This window comes from Rhineura floridana, chromosome 1, assembly GCF_030035675.1.
Source record: "Rhineura floridana isolate rRhiFlo1 chromosome 1, rRhiFlo1.hap2, whole genome shotgun sequence".
Taxonomy (NCBI): domain Eukaryota; kingdom Metazoa; phylum Chordata; class Lepidosauria; order Squamata; family Rhineuridae; genus Rhineura; species Rhineura floridana.
The window spans coordinates 236,069,453-236,087,197 of record NC_084480.1 but is presented as its reverse complement, the minus strand read 5'-3'; the positions used below and the strand labels follow the sequence as shown (position 1 = coordinate 236,087,197).

Here is a 17,745-nt window from a genome sequence, read left to right as displayed (position 1 = left end):
GCCGGTAATGCAGGCAGATTAGCTGCCACACGTGCCCCTAAGGCACCTCTGCCACAGGCGCGCACCATATGGAATGCAGTGTAGTGCACTGTGCATAGTCTATCTGGTATGAAGCCATTACTGACTGACCCCACTTGTATGATGGATGATGAATCAGGTAGACTCCACCCACTGCCACATTGGGCCCTATGGGGGGGCATTGTGAGAGCAGAGGTAGGGGATGATGGGAAGGGGCCAATAACCCTGCCCAACTGTATGTCTTTATCAATCGTCCCCTGGACCAGTGCGTCTGTACCTAAGATTGATTTAAGATTGCCGGCCATAAGGGCAAGCTGGGGGCCACCATATAGGATCCAGAAGAACCGTCTAATAAAGAAAAAACCGCATCATAAATTGAGTCTCCCCATAAACTGGGCAGTCTGCCAGCAAGGTCCATAGCACCTCGAGCTTAGCTGGAAAGGGACACTTTCCTTGAGCAGCCTCTGCTATCCTTCTGGCTTGTTGTTGTGACTGCAATTGCGGGTTCATATTCAGCAGTTATTAGATGGCATGGAGCTGAGCAATGTCATCCTCCAATGTCTGCAGATCAAACGACTCCCAAAAAGCACAGGACTAGTGGCCTGCAAAAAGGTGGCCATCTCCTCCACAGCCAGTTTGCAAACTAGCTAAAGAGAAGATGCAAGCAAATGTGCAGCCTGTACATGATTACTGAAAAGAATTCCATTATGTTTAAATAATTTACTCAGAGAAATATGACTTGGACCAATTCTATGCATACTTACTTATGAGAAAATCCCACCGAGTGTATTGTTACTTCTTCCCAAGGAAGGGTGCACATGATTGCACCCATACAGCAGAATCCTAAGTATGTTTACTCAGAATATCACAGGTTAAATGGGTCTCTGGACTGAGGTTTATAGGACTTAACTAATGGAAAGGTTTGTATATTCTTACCTGGGTTTTGAAGAACGTATTTGGGGAGGGGAAGCTTGACAGTGAAAATAGCGGATGAGCTCCCTTTGCATTAGCGGGGTTGAGGTAGTTTTGGAGGTGAGGTTGCAGCACTATCTGGGATCCCTACTGGCTCCTGCAGCCTCCTTTCTGTCTCCAGCTGCCACCTGCCCTCCCCCAAAAGCCTCTGCTCTTCGTAATGTCATTGCATTGATCCAATCCAAATGGCCTCCAACTGATGGCCACCATATGTTTCTCCCCAAATGCTCTGGGACGAAACATCACCCCCGTTATCTTTTAGAATATATCTCAGAATATTGCCACGTTATAACAGAGCATCTTCCTAGGGTACAGGCAAATTTTGCCCCTCTCATCTTCAAGTTCTCCCTAATTGACTAACCCCTTCTCCAAATTTTCCTGGTTTGCAAAGACAGTGTGGAAGTGGAATGGCCGTTTCAGTACATCCCTAATAAAAGCATTCCCACCCCTGGCTGTCCAGCTGCCTCTGGAATGTCCCCAGTGTCAGATAGCCCAGTGCCACTCTAGGTAATTGGTAAATGAAAAGGAACATTCGGTTTAAACTAAAAATACTCTTCAGTATCAAGAAAAGGAGTCTATTCCTATTTCACTTTCTGTAGTGGGCGAGGGGGCCCCCATAGAAGTATCTCCTGGCCCTAACTGGAGGTGCTGAGGGCTGAACTTGAGGACCCTCGGCATGCAAAGCAAGTGATCTGTTACTGAGCTACACTCCTTCATCTCCAGGGTCCGAGACCCCTGTAAATGGTAGAATAATCCTAGCAATAAAACACATGAAGTGCATTGGCTATGTTTCACTCCTCCACAGCTGGGGGTGGGCGTCTACCCTCCGCCCTGGGGGCCCTGCCCTTCTGGCCCACTTTGCCCTTTTTGGGTGGCATCCTGAGATTAAGCGTGTAGCTGGGTCTATTCCCTTCCGCTAACCCCTCCCCCGGCCTATGCCCCATTGCAGAAGCCAGGGGAGTGCCTCCTCCAGAAAGGAAAGGTGGTAAGTGTGAGGAAGCACTAAAGGGAGACCCAGCACCTTCACAGCCCGGCTGGACTGTGCCCTCTTCTCATCCTGCACCCTCCCAGTCACCAACCTATTGGCTCCCTTGTCCAGCCCCAGACAATCCAGGCCTCCTGGGCCACCAAGTGACCGAATAGGGGGTGTGATGGAGCTGGTGCCCGGCACCCAATTCCCCTACTATGTGGTGGGGTGAGGGGCTGATGATCTTTCCCACCCACCCCCACGGGGATCCCCTTGAGGAACCCTCGAGGAAAGAACACAGCCAAAGGCCGCCTCGCCTGTGCTCTTGAGCCGCCCGTAATGCCTTGGATCTGCCACCGTCTCCAGCCCTTGCCACCGCCGGGGAGCTGCTGCTGCTGCTGCCGCCGCCACGCCCCACTTGGCCGAGAGACACGAGCCTCGATACCTCCAGAAGGCCTCCCCGGCCAGGAGCCCTGCTGCCGCCGTCGCTGTAGGGCCTCCCACGGGCAAGAGCTGGCAGCCTCAACCCCGCCGAGCCAGGCGCCTCGCCGCCGTTGACACTAGCAGCGCCAATCCCCGCCACCGCTGAAGGGCTCGCCGCCTCAATGCCACCCAAGAAAAAACAAGGGAAGCCACGTGCGCCGGAGAGCTCCACGTGCACTGAATGTGCCACGCACGCCCTCAGAAGGCCTCGCTGCTGCCGCTGCCGTTAAGCCTCCCCGTTGTAAGGCCTCCCTCGGCTGGAGCCTCGCCATTGCAAGGCTGCCGAGCTGGATGCTTCGCCCGACGCTGCAAGGCCTCACCGCACCGCAGGCCTTGCTGCGCCGAAAGCCTCGCCGCCAAAATTCAAAGGAGGGCAGGAGGCTGGCGGAGCAGCCTTAAATGGCCTTCAGCAGCCCTGCCTCCTATTGCGTGTCATGCAGGCGCGCCACGATGGCGGCCTAGGCTGCGGCTGTGGCCGCAAACTTGCCCCTTAGCCCAGCAGGTACCGGGCGCGGAACGGGATTGTTGTAAATTATAATATGGAAAACCTTACTGTAAGAATCATGATTGATTGTTGTAAATTATAATATGGAAAACCTTACTGTAGGAATTGTGAACTGGTACCTGTACAATCGTCATAAAATATGCATATGATTCCCATGTATCTTTGTGTAGTATTGAAGTTGTTTAAAATTCAAAACAAAAAAATGGCAAATAATGATTTGGGAGTTTATAAATTTGTCTAAATGTTTTGCTTCACAGGAGCCTAAGAACACTGTAACTGGTGCAAATTTGTTGGAAATCAGGCAGTTTCAAAGCATAAGTATCTAATTTGTTTATGGCACATACTGCCATTTTGAAATTTCTTATGCAATTAAATGACTAGTAATGAAGATGGTTATTAAACTATACTGCAATATATGACTCAAAGATCAATTAGAAAGAAAAATATTTTACATCATAACTTGCATGTGGAGCTGAATGAATTTTAGTAGTTTGCTTGATACACAATGTTAAAAAAAAGAAAGTACTCACATCCCTGTTTCTTCTGTTATTGTACTTTTCAGAGTGCAAATTCACCTGCACCAGTGGCAAATGCTTATATCTTGGCTCGCTGGTCTGTAACCAACAAAATGATTGTGGGGATAACAGTGATGAAGATAACTGTCTGCTTGTAACAGAGCATCCACCTTCAAGTCTCTTCAGCTGTAAGTACCTTGCCCCCTGTGTGCCAGTTAGAACATTCGTTTTGAAGTTTGTTCTATTTCATGTTCTTCTGGAAAAGATTTGAATGAAAGTAGCAAGGTTGTTTCCCACTCTCCTGTTACTACTACCCTAATTGGGTTAGAATAAAAATATAGTCATAGCTGTGACTTGTACTTTGCATTCTCTTTATTTGCTTTCTTAGAGATTGGATGTTTCTCATGGCAGCTGCTGTTTTATCAGTCAGCCAGATGTGCGAGAATTGTTCTTCTAAAAAGCAAACAGACATTATTTTCAGTTGCCATTAAATGTAGCACAGTGCTAGCCATACTGATTTTTTTCTTTAAAAAAATATGCATTGTTCAATTATAGCTTTGTAGGATAATTAATCTCCAGGTAATTCATCTCCAGGAAGAAGAAGAAAGAAGAACTGGTCTACATGGTAACTTATCTCTGTGGCAGGACACCTCCACCATTACATTCTTCTCACTATGGCTTTAGGTGTCTGGAGCAGTAGATCCTCAGGATCGTTTGCATAGCTTCCATGCAAATGTTGGACTCCTCCCAGATCATCCAGCATGATTGGGAAAAATTGCCAGCAGTTTTCCAGTGATTGACTCCTCAAGAATCATCCATGATGATCTGGAGATTCACATGGCAAGCTGCTCTATACATTAGCTACAGTGAAGCCTTCTCTCCCAGAGAAATAATATTAGACTGGCCCTTTATACTGTTTGCCAAAGGGAGGGAAAAATATTGGTTTTAAAATAGAAAAAGCAATATGTTCAGTCTGCTCATATTGAGACGTGTGTGTCTGTTGTTCTGTTATGTACTTGCTTAAAATGCTTTAAGTACTTCTAGGATGGGATGGAATCCAATGGGATGTGCAAAAATGAAAAATATTCTAGCTCACTAGGTAACTGGTGTGTATTTGATATCCTTCTTACTGCGCTTCCAAATGAGAACTAAATATTTGGCTATAATTTAGAACCATATTCTTTTAAAATCCTTTTAAAACTCAGATACATTTATGCCTTAATAGTGTATTATATCTTAGGCCTTTTCATGTTATTCAGAGATATTCAGTTACAATGAAATATATGTTTTCGGAGTAGAATATAAGCTAGCTGTGTTCAGTAGTGGATTTAAAGAGAAATCATGTTTTTGGCATGTGTTTTGTAGATTTTGGAGGGGGTTGTCGGTCATAAATGCATTTATGGAAAAACAACGTGTGACATTCTATAGCTGTTGGAACACCTTAGTATGTGTGTTATATATGCTGAACTGGCTTTATATCCAACCACAATTTATTTTATACTGTTGCATTCTGTGATTTACAAATGCTGCTTTTGCTCCAAGTTAAGTCTAACATGTGACTAGCTCGGTGATACGACATATTCTTTGAAGTAGAATATTTAGAGATGGGTCACTATAGAAATTTTATCAAAGATGACCATCCTAGCATGCTGAATTGGCTACTGGCAACTTTAAAAATACATGATTTTGCAGCAGAAGAAATTCCAGGGGGTCTGAAGGTACATGAGGCCAGCACCCTGCTGAAGCTAAGCAGGGTCAGGTCTGGTCAGTGTCTGGATTGGAGACTGCCTGGGAACCATATGTAAGCCGTCTTGGGTTTCTATCATGAAAAGAAAGTCGGGGTATAAATGTAATAAATAAATAAATAATAATTTAACTTAACTTGCCTGAGGGCCTTCTTCATACCTGAGCTACCACTAAAGGCTTTCCCATTTTCAACCTCCCTCCTCAAGACCTGTTCACTGACCCAAAAATGAAGGACAAAATATTGAATAACAAGTATTTATAGAACTCATATTTATTTTACCAATATTTATTGACCACAGAATGAAAATATTGACTGAAAAAGAAAGCTCCTTGGTTGAGAGAGATGACTGTGCAAAAAAGTCGTATTGAATGCCTATTCTATCAGAGTACAGACATAAACTTCCCTGTTAATGTCCTATATTAGTTAGTCAAAGTGACAGTTAATTTTTTTGTTTCTAAAGAAAAAGTAGTTATAAAAATATACCTTTTATATATTTTATTGAACTAAGCTTAGGAAGTGCAGACATGATACAGCTACAGTTAAGCAAAATGACTACATATTAAAATTGATAGTGATACTAACACATAAGTGGTTTTAAAAGGGGATTAGACAAATTTGTAGAGGATGAGGCTAGCAATGGCTGCTAATCATGAACGCTATAGCATAAGCTACCTCCATCGGAGTCAACATGGCGCTCTGAATAGCCAGTTTTAGACTAGAGTGGTAGAGTTCTGTTACCCTCATGTCCTGCTGGGCTTCCTGTAGGCATCCAGGAATCTGTTGCGGTCTGTGAAAAGTGTGGTCCACAAGCGACATCCAACCAACCTGAATGATCTGGAGAGCATCTGCCAAGAAGAATGGGCCCAAATCTCTCTGACACTGTGTGCAAAGCTGGTACATACCTACCCCAAAACACTTAAAGCTGTTATTGCAGGAAAAGGTGTCTCTACCAAATATTAATGTGTGTGGGTTGAATACTTATGTAAGCAACATGTTTCAGTTTTTTATGTTTCTTACAAACATTTCCCAACATAAAACCAATGTCACCTTCCAATAATTGATTTTGAGTTTCAGTGTTTCAAAATAAAATATTCAGAAAGAAATTACCATGTACCATTTGTAATTCAGTAATATGAATCAGGTATCCTGGTCCCAAGCTGTGATCCCAAGCACATTTAAGTGCTTCCTCATACGTATTTCTGGCTCCATGGGAACTGCTTGCAAACATGTGTTCTGTTTGTGCTTTCCCTTTCCAGGCCTACAATTGGGGCTGTGCCTAGGGGTGGAAGGAACAATTTGTTTCCAATCCGTGTCAATTTTGCATATGTTGATTTATAAATCCATTTCATCTCATTCCACCTCAATCTGAAAATTTTTGAAAAAGAAATCTGCACAAATGTTTTTATTTAAATATGTATTTTATCACAAAACACATATTAAATGGGTATTTTTTCTTACTATATGCATTTTAAAAATAGTTTTAATGCATTTTGGTATGCTTTTTAAGAACTGTATTGCAAAATACAGCTGAGAACTCTATTGCTGAATTCAGAGGAGTGTTAATTCTGAAGGCTAATTATGTTCCAATCTGCACATTTTTATTATTATTATTATTATTATTATTATTATTATTATTATTATTATTAATAATAATAATAATAATAATAATAATAATAATAATAATAATAATAATAATAATAATAATAATAATAATAATAATAATAATAATAATAATAATACCCCGCCTTTCGGCCAAAGGCCCTCAAGGCAAGTTACAAAGAAAAATAAACACAAGTATAAAAATATATCAATTAAAGCAATACAGTTTACAAGAATTAAACTAAATAACAAATAACATTATTAAGAAAAAAATGTCCAGGAAAGAAACTCAGAATTGAAGACCTTGTCTTAAAAAGACATCCATCCTTTTTCCTGCAATATTTTGCATCTCATTGTCACAATTCCCTGAAGCTTGTTCCAACTGAGGGCGGTAGTGGCTCCATGGTCCATATACGAGGTGCAGACCAGGTTACTTCACATCAGAATTCTTATAAAATGAATTTCTCAAGCATCCCAAGTTATGTCCATAGAGCCCTTTAAAAAAAGCATAATAGTGTAATCTTACTGTTCAGCAGGGGACTGAATGGAATCTCCTCTGCTTCTGTTTCCTCTCCTAACAGTGTGATTCCATCTTCTCTGAAAGGCTGTTCCACGTATGCTCTGTTGTTTTGGATCTTAATTGTATAGGATACTAGATTTTGTGCAGGAACACTCTCTGGTTCTGCTATGTGCCAGATGTTTTTTACGCTTCAAACTCTGATAGTGGTAGGCCAGGTGCAGTGATATAACTTGGGCATCCGTTTTAAATTACTAGGAAACCTAAGTACTGGACACTCGGCTGTACATTTAATGCATTGTATTTGTTATTTTGATTACAACATTCTGTACTTTTGCATTAGATCTGTCCGTTGGGGGGCTGAGGTAGGTGGGGCATGCTTAACAACCAAATTCACTGATGTCAGAAGTGGTAAAGATTTATCATCATATGCCTCCTTATTGTTGTTGGTACATTATGCTTTTACAGTTGTAAAGCTTGGTATTTCAATATTATTGCTAAGATCTATTCATAATACCATAGGAAATTAGGAGCAAAGAGACATAGTCAATATTCTTCACAGCTTGAATGCAAGGAAAACAAATATGTCAATATAGTTTTATAGCTCTTTTTCATAATTGTCCACTGTAGGGAGCATAAATTTATTTTCTATTTTAGGTCATGGCATGCAGAGCTGGGTGAGAAGAAAAAATAAAACTTGAGGCTGAAACTACTCTACAAGTAACTTGAAGCATAGCTGCATCTCCCAAAAGAATTTAATCAGAGCATTGTGAACTTGAAAGGATTGTAAACTCCATTTTATTCAGTTTACCATCAGATTGCATGCTTTGTCTTCTGTGATATTACAGCCCAAGGCAATAATTCTGCAAGAAATCTTTGCACCTTTGCTGCATTGGGACTATTCAGGTGTGCAAAGTTAATTTGTGCAGTTGCAGTACTGAGAGCTCATCAGTTCCTCTGCTGATTTATATTGGGAATGCTTTGGTAAATAAGAGATTTGCTCATATATATCCATAAAATGTGGCCATATGGTGTGCTGAGTGACTTTATACTAAAATAGCGTCTATGGAATATTCTGCATCCATTTGAGGTAGCATGCATTGAAATTCTATTCTTCTTAGAATTAGATGAACAGGAAAACCACTTATTCAGGTCAAAGAGTTATAGCTAGATAGCTAGATGGATAATTTGTAGCAAGGGTAGCCACCTTCCAAAGAGGACATAAAGGACACTGTTGATTTAAAATGTTAACTAATTTAAATATATGCAATCTTAAAACTGCATATTGGAGAGAGAGAGAGAGAGGCTATCCCAGGCTTTTAGCCTTTATTTTACTTATTTTCCATGCAAAAGAACATAAGAGGAGCCCTACTGGATCAGATCAAAGGGCCATCTAATCCTGCATCCTATCATTGTTTAAATGGAGGTTAGCATTGTCTGTCATGTCACAAATTAAAAAAGAAGACAATTTCCCAAGAAAATCCAGGGAGGGGTGAGTACAGCTCGGGGGGGGGTACCCCCACCCTCTGGATACAGGGCTGGTAGTGGCCCAGAATTTTTAAATCCTTTTTATTCTTCAGCATAGAAAGCCAGTGTGGCGTAGTGGTTAGAGTGTTGGACTACGACCTGGGAGACCAGGGTTCAAATCCCCACATAGCCATGAAGCTCACTGGGTGACCCTGGGCCAGTCACTGCCTCTCAGCCTCAGAGGAAGGCAATGGTAAACCACCTTTGAATACCACTTACCATAAAGACCCTATTCACAGGGTTGCCATAAGTCAGAATCAACTTGAAGGCAGTTCATTTTTCATTTTTTTCATTCTTCAGCATGCAGAGCAAATAGGATTTGGTGAGGTGAGGGTGTGTTTTTCCAGAAGTTCATGGATTAGGCAGCCTCTGCATGCTCCAGCTGCTCAGTTTCTGCCCTCATACCACATCATAATAGACTTGTACATATTTGCAATCTATTTGAAATGATTTCCCGATAGGCAAATGGTTGTGTGAAAGACTGATATCTAGAACTGATTTTCGTTTCTTTTGTTGTTGTTGTTAATTTCTTTTATTGCTTTTGCCAGGTGTGCTGGGGCTGTCCCACATCCGAGGTGGCTCATCCACTTATTTAAATATTTAGCAGTCTAGAATAGATGTTAATGAAAGTCTCGCACTGCTATTTTGAGAATTGCAACAATGATAGTAATTTTCAGTGTCAGATTACTGCTTCACAGAGGGAAAGAATCTGGGGAGGAGGAGAGAGAAAGAGAGCAAAAAAAAAATTCCAGTTCTAATAGAGTTTGCCATCAGCCTGGCTGTGCCAGACAGATGGATCATGAATACTGTCTAGACACTCTCTGCCTGAGCGAAGCTGTGGTCTCTAAGGACGAACAGTGAGATGCTGGTTTAAGTAACTGGGGGAAGCAAGGCTGCATTCTCGTCTAATCAGATAACAATCAATGCAGATTATGCTTTACCAGGCCTGAGAAAAGGCCCTCTGTTACTGATAACAGGTCAATCGTGATTTCAATTGAAATTTGTCTATTACTAGGCATTAGCGAGAGAGAATAAAGGATAAGTCAGTGTTGTATGCTATTATCACCCTTGATTTCAACTGATTCATCTCAAAAGGATTCAGAATGATTAGATTCATGGGTGTAAAAGAGGTGACAGCTAGAAGAACAAATGATGTAATTTAACAAAATTCATGCACAAATCTCTTTGGTTACATTTGTTACCTTAGCAACCAAGTACAAGATAGTAACGAAAAGGTAAAGTAATTCTACTGAATGATGTTGACCTTAAGCGCCTTTAACATTGGCTAGCAACACCCCTGCAGCACTCCAGCACCATTTGTTATTTGCTAGTTATTCAGCAAACATGTATGATAAATTAAGTGATAGATGGGTCTGAGTAATTAATGCTAAAAATCTAGATGAATTTTCCAGTAATGATGCCTATGGCCTATATAAAGACCAAAGTAGACAAAACAAAAGAGGTCCTTCATTGGATTCAATTTGTGGATCGCCTGCTTCTTTGTATATTGGCATATAGTAATCTTGATCTGGACTGCAGTGCCAGGGAAGAGAAAGTCAATTTATTCAATCTGCACTGCTTTTTCAGTGAAGATTGCCATCCCATTAGGCCAAACATTGTGCTCAAACAGTACGGGGGGGTGGGGGAGAGAAGTGGCAGTTTTCATTGAAAAAATTGTACAGGGAGAAATGGTAAACCCTCTTATTTATTTATTTATTTATTTTATTTATTAAATTTATATACCGCCCGAATACCAATAGCTCTTTGGGCGGTGAACATAGGAATATAATAACATAGGAAATACAATAGATGACACAATATAATACAAAATAATACAGTCTAAAATCAATACAATAACATTTTTAAAATTAAATCAATTTAAATTAAAATGCTTCAGAGAATAGGAAGGTTTTAACCTGGCGCCGAAAAGAAAGCAGAGTCGGCGCCAGGCGCACTTCCTCGGGGAGACTGTTCCATAGTTCGGGGGCCACCACTGAGAAGGCCCTAGATCTTGTCACCACCCTCCGGGCCTCCCTATGAGTTGGAACCCGGAGGAGGGCCTTCGTAGTAGAACGTAGTGTACGGGCCGGTTCATATCGGAAGAGGCATTCCGCAAGGTATCGTGGTCCCGCACTGTATAAGGCTTTATAGGTTAATACCAACACTTTGAATCTGGCCCGGAAACATATTGGCAGCCAGTGCAAGCGGGCCAGAACAGGTGTTATATGCTCGGACCGCTTGGTCCTTGTTAGCAGTCTGGCTGCCGCGTTTTGCACTAGCTGTAGCTTCCGAACTGTCTTCAGAGGTAGCCCTACGTAGAGCGCATTGCAGTAATCCAGACGCGAGGTTACCAGAGCATGTACCACTGATGTAAGTTCCTCTTTACTCAAATAGGGACGTAGCTGGGCTACCAACTGAAGTTGGTAAAATGCATTCCTAGCCACCGAGGCTACTTGAGCCTCAAGTGAGAGGGAAGAGTCTAAAAAGACTCCCAAACTATGAACCTGCTCCTTTAGGGGGAGTGTAACCCCGTCCAGGACAGGGTATATATCCACCATCCGATCAGAGAACCCGTCCACCAACAGCATCTCAGTCTTGTCTGGATTGAGCTTCAGTTTGTTAACTCTCATCCAGTCCATTGTCGTGGACAGGCAACGGTTCAGCACATCGACAGCCTCACCTGAGGAAGATGCTAGTGCTATGGCCCAGTTGCTGGTCCTGCCCCCCAACTGTTTTTTGCCAAATTAGGAAGACATAGATGACCAATCACAGCTCTCTCCTTTCTCACTTAGGTTGACCCTAAGTTATAAGCAGAAATGTGCAGCCCGTGTTTGTGCATACAGATATAATGACTGAGACTGTTTAGATCTAGGCAGTTCCATATGTGCACTATACACTGAAAACAGTATGCAAAACAGTCATGGCTCCCCCCTAAAATTCTGGGAACTATAGTTTGTTAAGGGTGCTGAGAGTAGTTAGGAGACAACTAGTCCCCTCACAGAGCTACAATTCTCAGAGTGGTTTAACAATCAATCCCTCTTCCAGGGAACTCTGCCTGCTTAAAATAATGTGATACTGCTTTAAATGTATAGTGCAGCTGGGGCCCCAGTGTAAGCAGAAGCAACACAAGTAGCATTCTCTTAATTGGAGTGCAGGCAGAGCATGGCCAAACAGAAGGCATTTCTGTTACAGATTCACAATAAGAAAATGCTGTGTCCCCCACTTAGAGAGTGGGACAAAGACGCAAAGGGGCAAGTCATTGCAGCTCATTGGCATATGCAATTCATTTTAACGTAGGCCAGTTCTATATTTCTCACAGAGTAGCATTGAGGCAGCCAGATGGCAACTTTGTTTCCATTGAAGCAGCTCTTGTATTTCTGTATGAAAACAAATTGAAGAAGAAGAAGATCACACAGAACTTTGTTAAATAAATAGCAGAAACATGCTTTATATGCTGATGCTGCAAGGTCTGAACTGTATTTTCGCCTTAGTCGGGTGTAAGAAAAATTGCTTGTGCAGCTTCTTGGTCATTTCTGCATACTTCCCTAGTATACCATGTTGAGCTAACCTGAATCATGACATAGATGAGGTACTCTGGCACTCCTGTGCTCTTAATAAATGGCAGGAAATGTCACCTGTTGAATTTCTGCCTGTTGTACAGGGGTTAAAAGCACTGGAAACTTATCAGAAAACAGTGGCAGTCTTGCTTATATCACAATAATACAACAGAAAGATGTAGCTTCCCTGCCTCTTTTTTTGTAGCTAAGGTGCTCATTTTGGTTGCCTTTTGGAAGATGGGTGACCAGAACTGTATGCAGTATGTCAGTGTCATACCATAGATTTATAGAAATGCATAATCATGCATGGTTTGCTGATTCATTCTTTATTCTGCAGATGTATTTGTGATCTGCCCCTATAATAAATGGCTTTTTATTTTTTTAAAAAAATACTTGATTTACAGATGAAAACTTTTAACTCCCACTCTCTCTGAGTGCTTATGTAAGTGTGTGTGTGTGTGTGTGTACAGGGGTGTAGTTGTCCAGGGTTGTGGTGTGGAGTCATAGACCACTTACTTTTTGGGAGCAGAGTCCCAACCAGGTCCCTATGTATGAGTCAGTAGTCATGAAAAGTGTCATGGCCCCGTCAGAGGACTCATCAGACGAGGATGACTCGGGAGTAACAGCAGCAGACCCAGAAGCAGCAGACCCAGAAGGAGAAATGGAGGAAACTCCTGAGAACCCAGCTCCTTCTCCCCCTCAGCTGCAGAGCACCCCAGACACAGTTGAGGCCCTTCAGCCAGACGCAGCCAGTGAACAGGAGACTCCCCCCTCACCTGCAGAACGTAGACAACAGAAGGTCAGGCAGAAGAGGGGCAGGCCTGTCCACTTAAGGCCAAAATGCTGATGGCTCACACCTGCTGACAAACCTGCTCCTTAAAAGACAAACCTTGGCTTCAGCTTGTTGCTGACTACAACGTCAGGCGTGACCACTGTGTGTCTTCCTATCCCCTGAACCTTGACTTGGACTGATCTCTCGGCAAACTAGACCCGGACCTTCACTGATGTCTCTTCTGGATTTCTGGCTTGGCACGTAAGCTTTGAACAGCCTCTGCCCTTATCTTGCTTCCTCCTTGCTAGCCTGGCAGATTTATAGCCAAGCTGCCGGCTGAGGACTTACGGCCTGGCAATTACCAAGGAATCTCCAGCCCTGCCTGCACCCCCACCGACACTGCTGTCTCAGTGAAGAGCTGACAAAAAGGGAGTGTGTGAACCACTGAGAAGATTCCTTGTCCTTTCATGCTGATTGGAGCCAATCAGAGTGAAAGGAGGTGAGCCAGCCACTGAGAAGACTCTTCTCAGTAGCTAACACACACCCTCCCTTTTCATGGCGATTGGCTGCTAGGGAGTCTGTTATAGCAAAGTATGGACTCGCAAGACAATGGGGAGCAAGGGAGGCGAGGGAAAGTGGAAAAGGGAGAGTGACTGTGAGGGGATGTGGTGTGACTGTCATGAAGGAACCCTGTATTTCTGAATTTGCCACTATACTACTCTGTGTGTCTGTCTGTGTGTGAAAATTTTGCTAATTGTATGCTTCAGGCTGCCTAATAATAAATGCAAGAGAAGACCTATCAGGAATTAACCCTGAGTCTGTTGAAAAGGTTTGTGCTGGACTAAAGAGAAGCAAGTGGCAGTCACCTTCCTTCCTTTCTTCAGCCACCCAAACTTTGAGTCCCAGCTATCAAAGGGCTAACACCTGTGCTCTGCTGTCTGCTGGTAGACAGTTTCTGTGGCACCATGATTTTGATGTTCATGTGCAATTATTAGCTTGGCCTGCAGCAGTTTGGGGAGTTTTGTAGGGCTGTAGTGGTCTTGTTCCACTTCATGCTATTTTTCTACACTTGGTCATTGACAGAGGTGCTCATAAACCTCGAAGATAGCACAAATAGTTTGCTCCTTCCACATCCCTATACTCAGAAAGGAGTTTAGAAATAAGTAGATTATGTTCAGTCATATTATATACATTGGTGCTATATATGTGAAAATGTAAATGCTTATGCTTTGCTGGTTTTAATTACTTATAAAAAAGGGAGTAGTGAATTATTAGACACCCCCTTCCCCCCAAAAAACAGGAGAAATCACCAATGTACAATACATGCCAGTTGTAAATTTCAGCAGCCCTCTTTAAAGTATTGCTTATATTGTGAACTGCTGGTATCTGACAACTCAGAGATTTATTAAAGCTTTGTTAGGGGTCAAGGAAGGCTGCCTTTTGGTAAAAACTACAAGCATAAGGTACAGATGGCATCAGGATGTGCTCCTCTAATATGGATGTGTGCAGTACATTTGCCTTTGTTGAATGGGAAGACCTACAGCGGAAACTCAGAAACACTATATTGGATTAGATGTTGAAAAGAAATAAGTTGAGAGAGGTCATTTTTCTATGGAATCTTAAAATTAAAAAAAAAGTGAACAGGATTAAATAAGCCCACAGTCATAGAATCACATATTAAAGTTTTAGAATAGTTACATAATTAAAAATAATTACCAAAAAGAGAGAGAATTATTTTATTTTTTTATACTGTGTACCCTCCCTTCTCTTTAGACATCACAGCAAAGACAAATACATCATTCTATAAAATGTTTACATCAGTGAATCCCAAAAGTATTTTGAGCTCATGATGAGCTATCTCCCTATTGCCACTTCAAGGAATGAGTCCTTTCTTAGGAATGCAGAGAGGTTCTATAGCTCCTTGTAGAGCACATGCTTTGCAGCATAAGAGCTCAAGTTTGGTGCCCAGCAGCTCTGGTTAAAGGATCTCAGGGAGCAGAGCTTGGAAAGACCCCACAATTATAATACTTATTGAGATTATCTATCGATATTAAGGGGTATGTCATTAAATTCATAGCTTCCCTCTCTATCCCTATGGACATTTGCCTATTTCCCCTTAAGTTTGTACACCAAGAACTCAGAGAATATGGTTCTTTTTTCCCAAGGACCCACTTAAGAAAGCAATTTTAAAAAACCACGTAGCAGATGCTACAACATACTGTGTTCTTTTGTTAAGCATCTTTTTTTAAATGACATTTTGAAAGTGGGACACACATAAACAAGTAACGAGCAAAGTTAGTGTACTATGCACAACTCACCAAGCAATGCTGCTGCATATCTTTCATATGGTTCAAGGGGCAAAGCATGATGGGTTGTATTTCCTCTCTTACTACATTGGACTCATTTTCATTTGTGATGTTAGGATGGATTACTAATGAATTCATGCAAAATCCAAATATAAAATCAGGAAATATAAATCTTTCCTTCCGTATCTCTGCTGTTCTAATTTCTGCTTTATGCAATATTAATCAATGTTATTTTTCAATAATGAGCCAATTTAATTCCTGGTGGGGTGAAAATACTGATTTTCTAATATCAGGGAACTTCCTTTGCACTTGCTCAGAACTGTTCAAGCTCAGTTTAATGCACTGTGAACGTTTTATGTTGTGGTCCTAAAACAGAGGACACTTTGGGTCATAAATATGTGGTAACATGGCAGTTAGGTAGAGGCTGAATTTTTCTTCCTAAAAACATCATAAATTTAACCATCTAATTGTCATTTTGTCTCTTTGTGTTCTAAATGTGCATATGCTATATTGGTCCTTGACACCTAATTTTAAGCTTATTGGTGACTACCTATCTAATGTGTAAAAAAACACCAAAACAACCCACATCCCCAACTAAGTCTAGGACAGCATACAGGACATAAATCATTATGTTAATATTAGGCACACTTCTCAGAACACCTAGTTATGAGCTAAAAGTTTATAGCATTTTACATTTTATATCATTTAATTGTTTTAGAATTTAAAATTGTAAATTGTAAAATTGCACCTTGGGTGCCTTGGCAGAAAGGTGGTATGTAAATACAATAAATAAATAAATAAATATTAAAGTTACTACTTCACATTATCTTATGGCCTTATTTCTGTAATAACGTTTCTTGGAATAGCAATTCCTAATGTTCTACCAACTTTAGATTTATTAATGTATTCAGAAGTTGTCCTAAAGTGCTAAATCAGTGACCAAAGTGAGTCGATTCAACAACTCTGGGAGCTTCAGGGGCTCTTACTTTGCTTCTCTCTCTCGTCTCATATGCATGTTCTCATAAATGATCGTCTGGAGTTACTTCCAGCAGGAGTTCATATATAACCCAGTGGTCTGTGGAAACCTAAAGAGGAGCACACAGCAAAGGGGTATGTTTGCAAGACGCCTGTTTCTTTAAATGCTCCACACTGCTGACTCCACATTGTTCCCCAGTCACCAACCTCCTTTCCTGCCTGCTGTGTACAGAACAGGACTCCCACCTGCTGCAGAAGGCAGAAGAAGAACTAGAATGAAAGGACGTCCTTTTTAATTGTAGCTATTACGAAGGGGCCAGAAAAGACCTAATATACCCTATTATGCAGTCTTTCCCAGGCCGTTCTGTTGAGTCCCTTTTGACTGTTTTGCTTGAGGGTTCAGATAAGGCAATTACTGAGCAAGTGGCAACATTCTTGAACTTGGCCATCCGGACTAGACCCTGTATGATTGTCAACGGTAATTAAATAACTTGAATTGTTTATATAATTCAGTTTGTTGCTCGTTGTACCCTGTGTTACTAAGTAATCTTATTTTATAACTCCCAGCGTTATGTTTTATATTTGTGGTCAGTTGACTGTAAATAAAGGTTGATGATGATGATGATGATGATGATGATAATAGGACTGGTTGAAAAGCAAGGAACGAGGCAGTAGAGGCTTGTCCATTAGGGCAAATGGGACATTGCCCCACCAACCTCAGCCTTTCCTCAGCCAGCCCCCACTTGTCTGCCTCCTTCCTTACAAGAAGTCCAAGAGGTGCACTGGTTGACAGCTTCCTCCTCCTTAGTCTCAGTGTTGCCTTTGTAGAACTCAGCAGGGAGGAGATGGGGAGAAAACTGGATTTAGTTGGCTCCTCCTGTTGTTGGCTTTGGCTTGCCTACTATTGATCTCTCTGCCTTCTGATCTACTAGTCCCAGTAGGCACCAGTCACCACTGGAATGATGAGGTACCATATGCCAGTGAACATTGCCATGAAATTCCACCGAAGAACCTTAATCTTTTTTTTCTGTACTTGTTGGCCATATCCAAACTAGTTCTGAGATGCACTAGCAGCTAAACTTGGATCTTGCCCTGTGGGGAGACATGAAAATTTCATTTTGGACATGACAGAGCAGCACAGAAGCAAGAAGCATGAGACACTTGCGCTTCCTGTCTCTCTCATTCCTTTATCTGTTATGTCTTAGGGTGCTCTCAATGCATGCTCTTTTATGCCTTTTGAGCTGCCCTTTGCACCCTTTCCCCCTGTCAGATCTAGAATAGAAGG

At 41.8% G+C, this 17,745-nt stretch overlaps 1 protein-coding gene across 2 annotated transcripts in view; it reads left to right on the top strand.

Moving 5' to 3' along the window:
- The window catches only part of LDLRAD4 (low density lipoprotein receptor class A domain containing 4), a 429,669-nt gene that overhangs the window by 215,655 nt on the left and 196,269 nt on the right, over positions 1-17,745 (top strand). For both annotated transcript variants that reach the window (XM_061594738.1, XM_061594732.1), the window contains exon 4: positions 3,508-3,648. In XM_061594738.1, the coding sequence (XP_061450722.1) occupies positions 3,508-3,648 (141 nt within the window). The remainder of the gene's footprint in view (positions 1-3,507; positions 3,649-17,745) is intronic.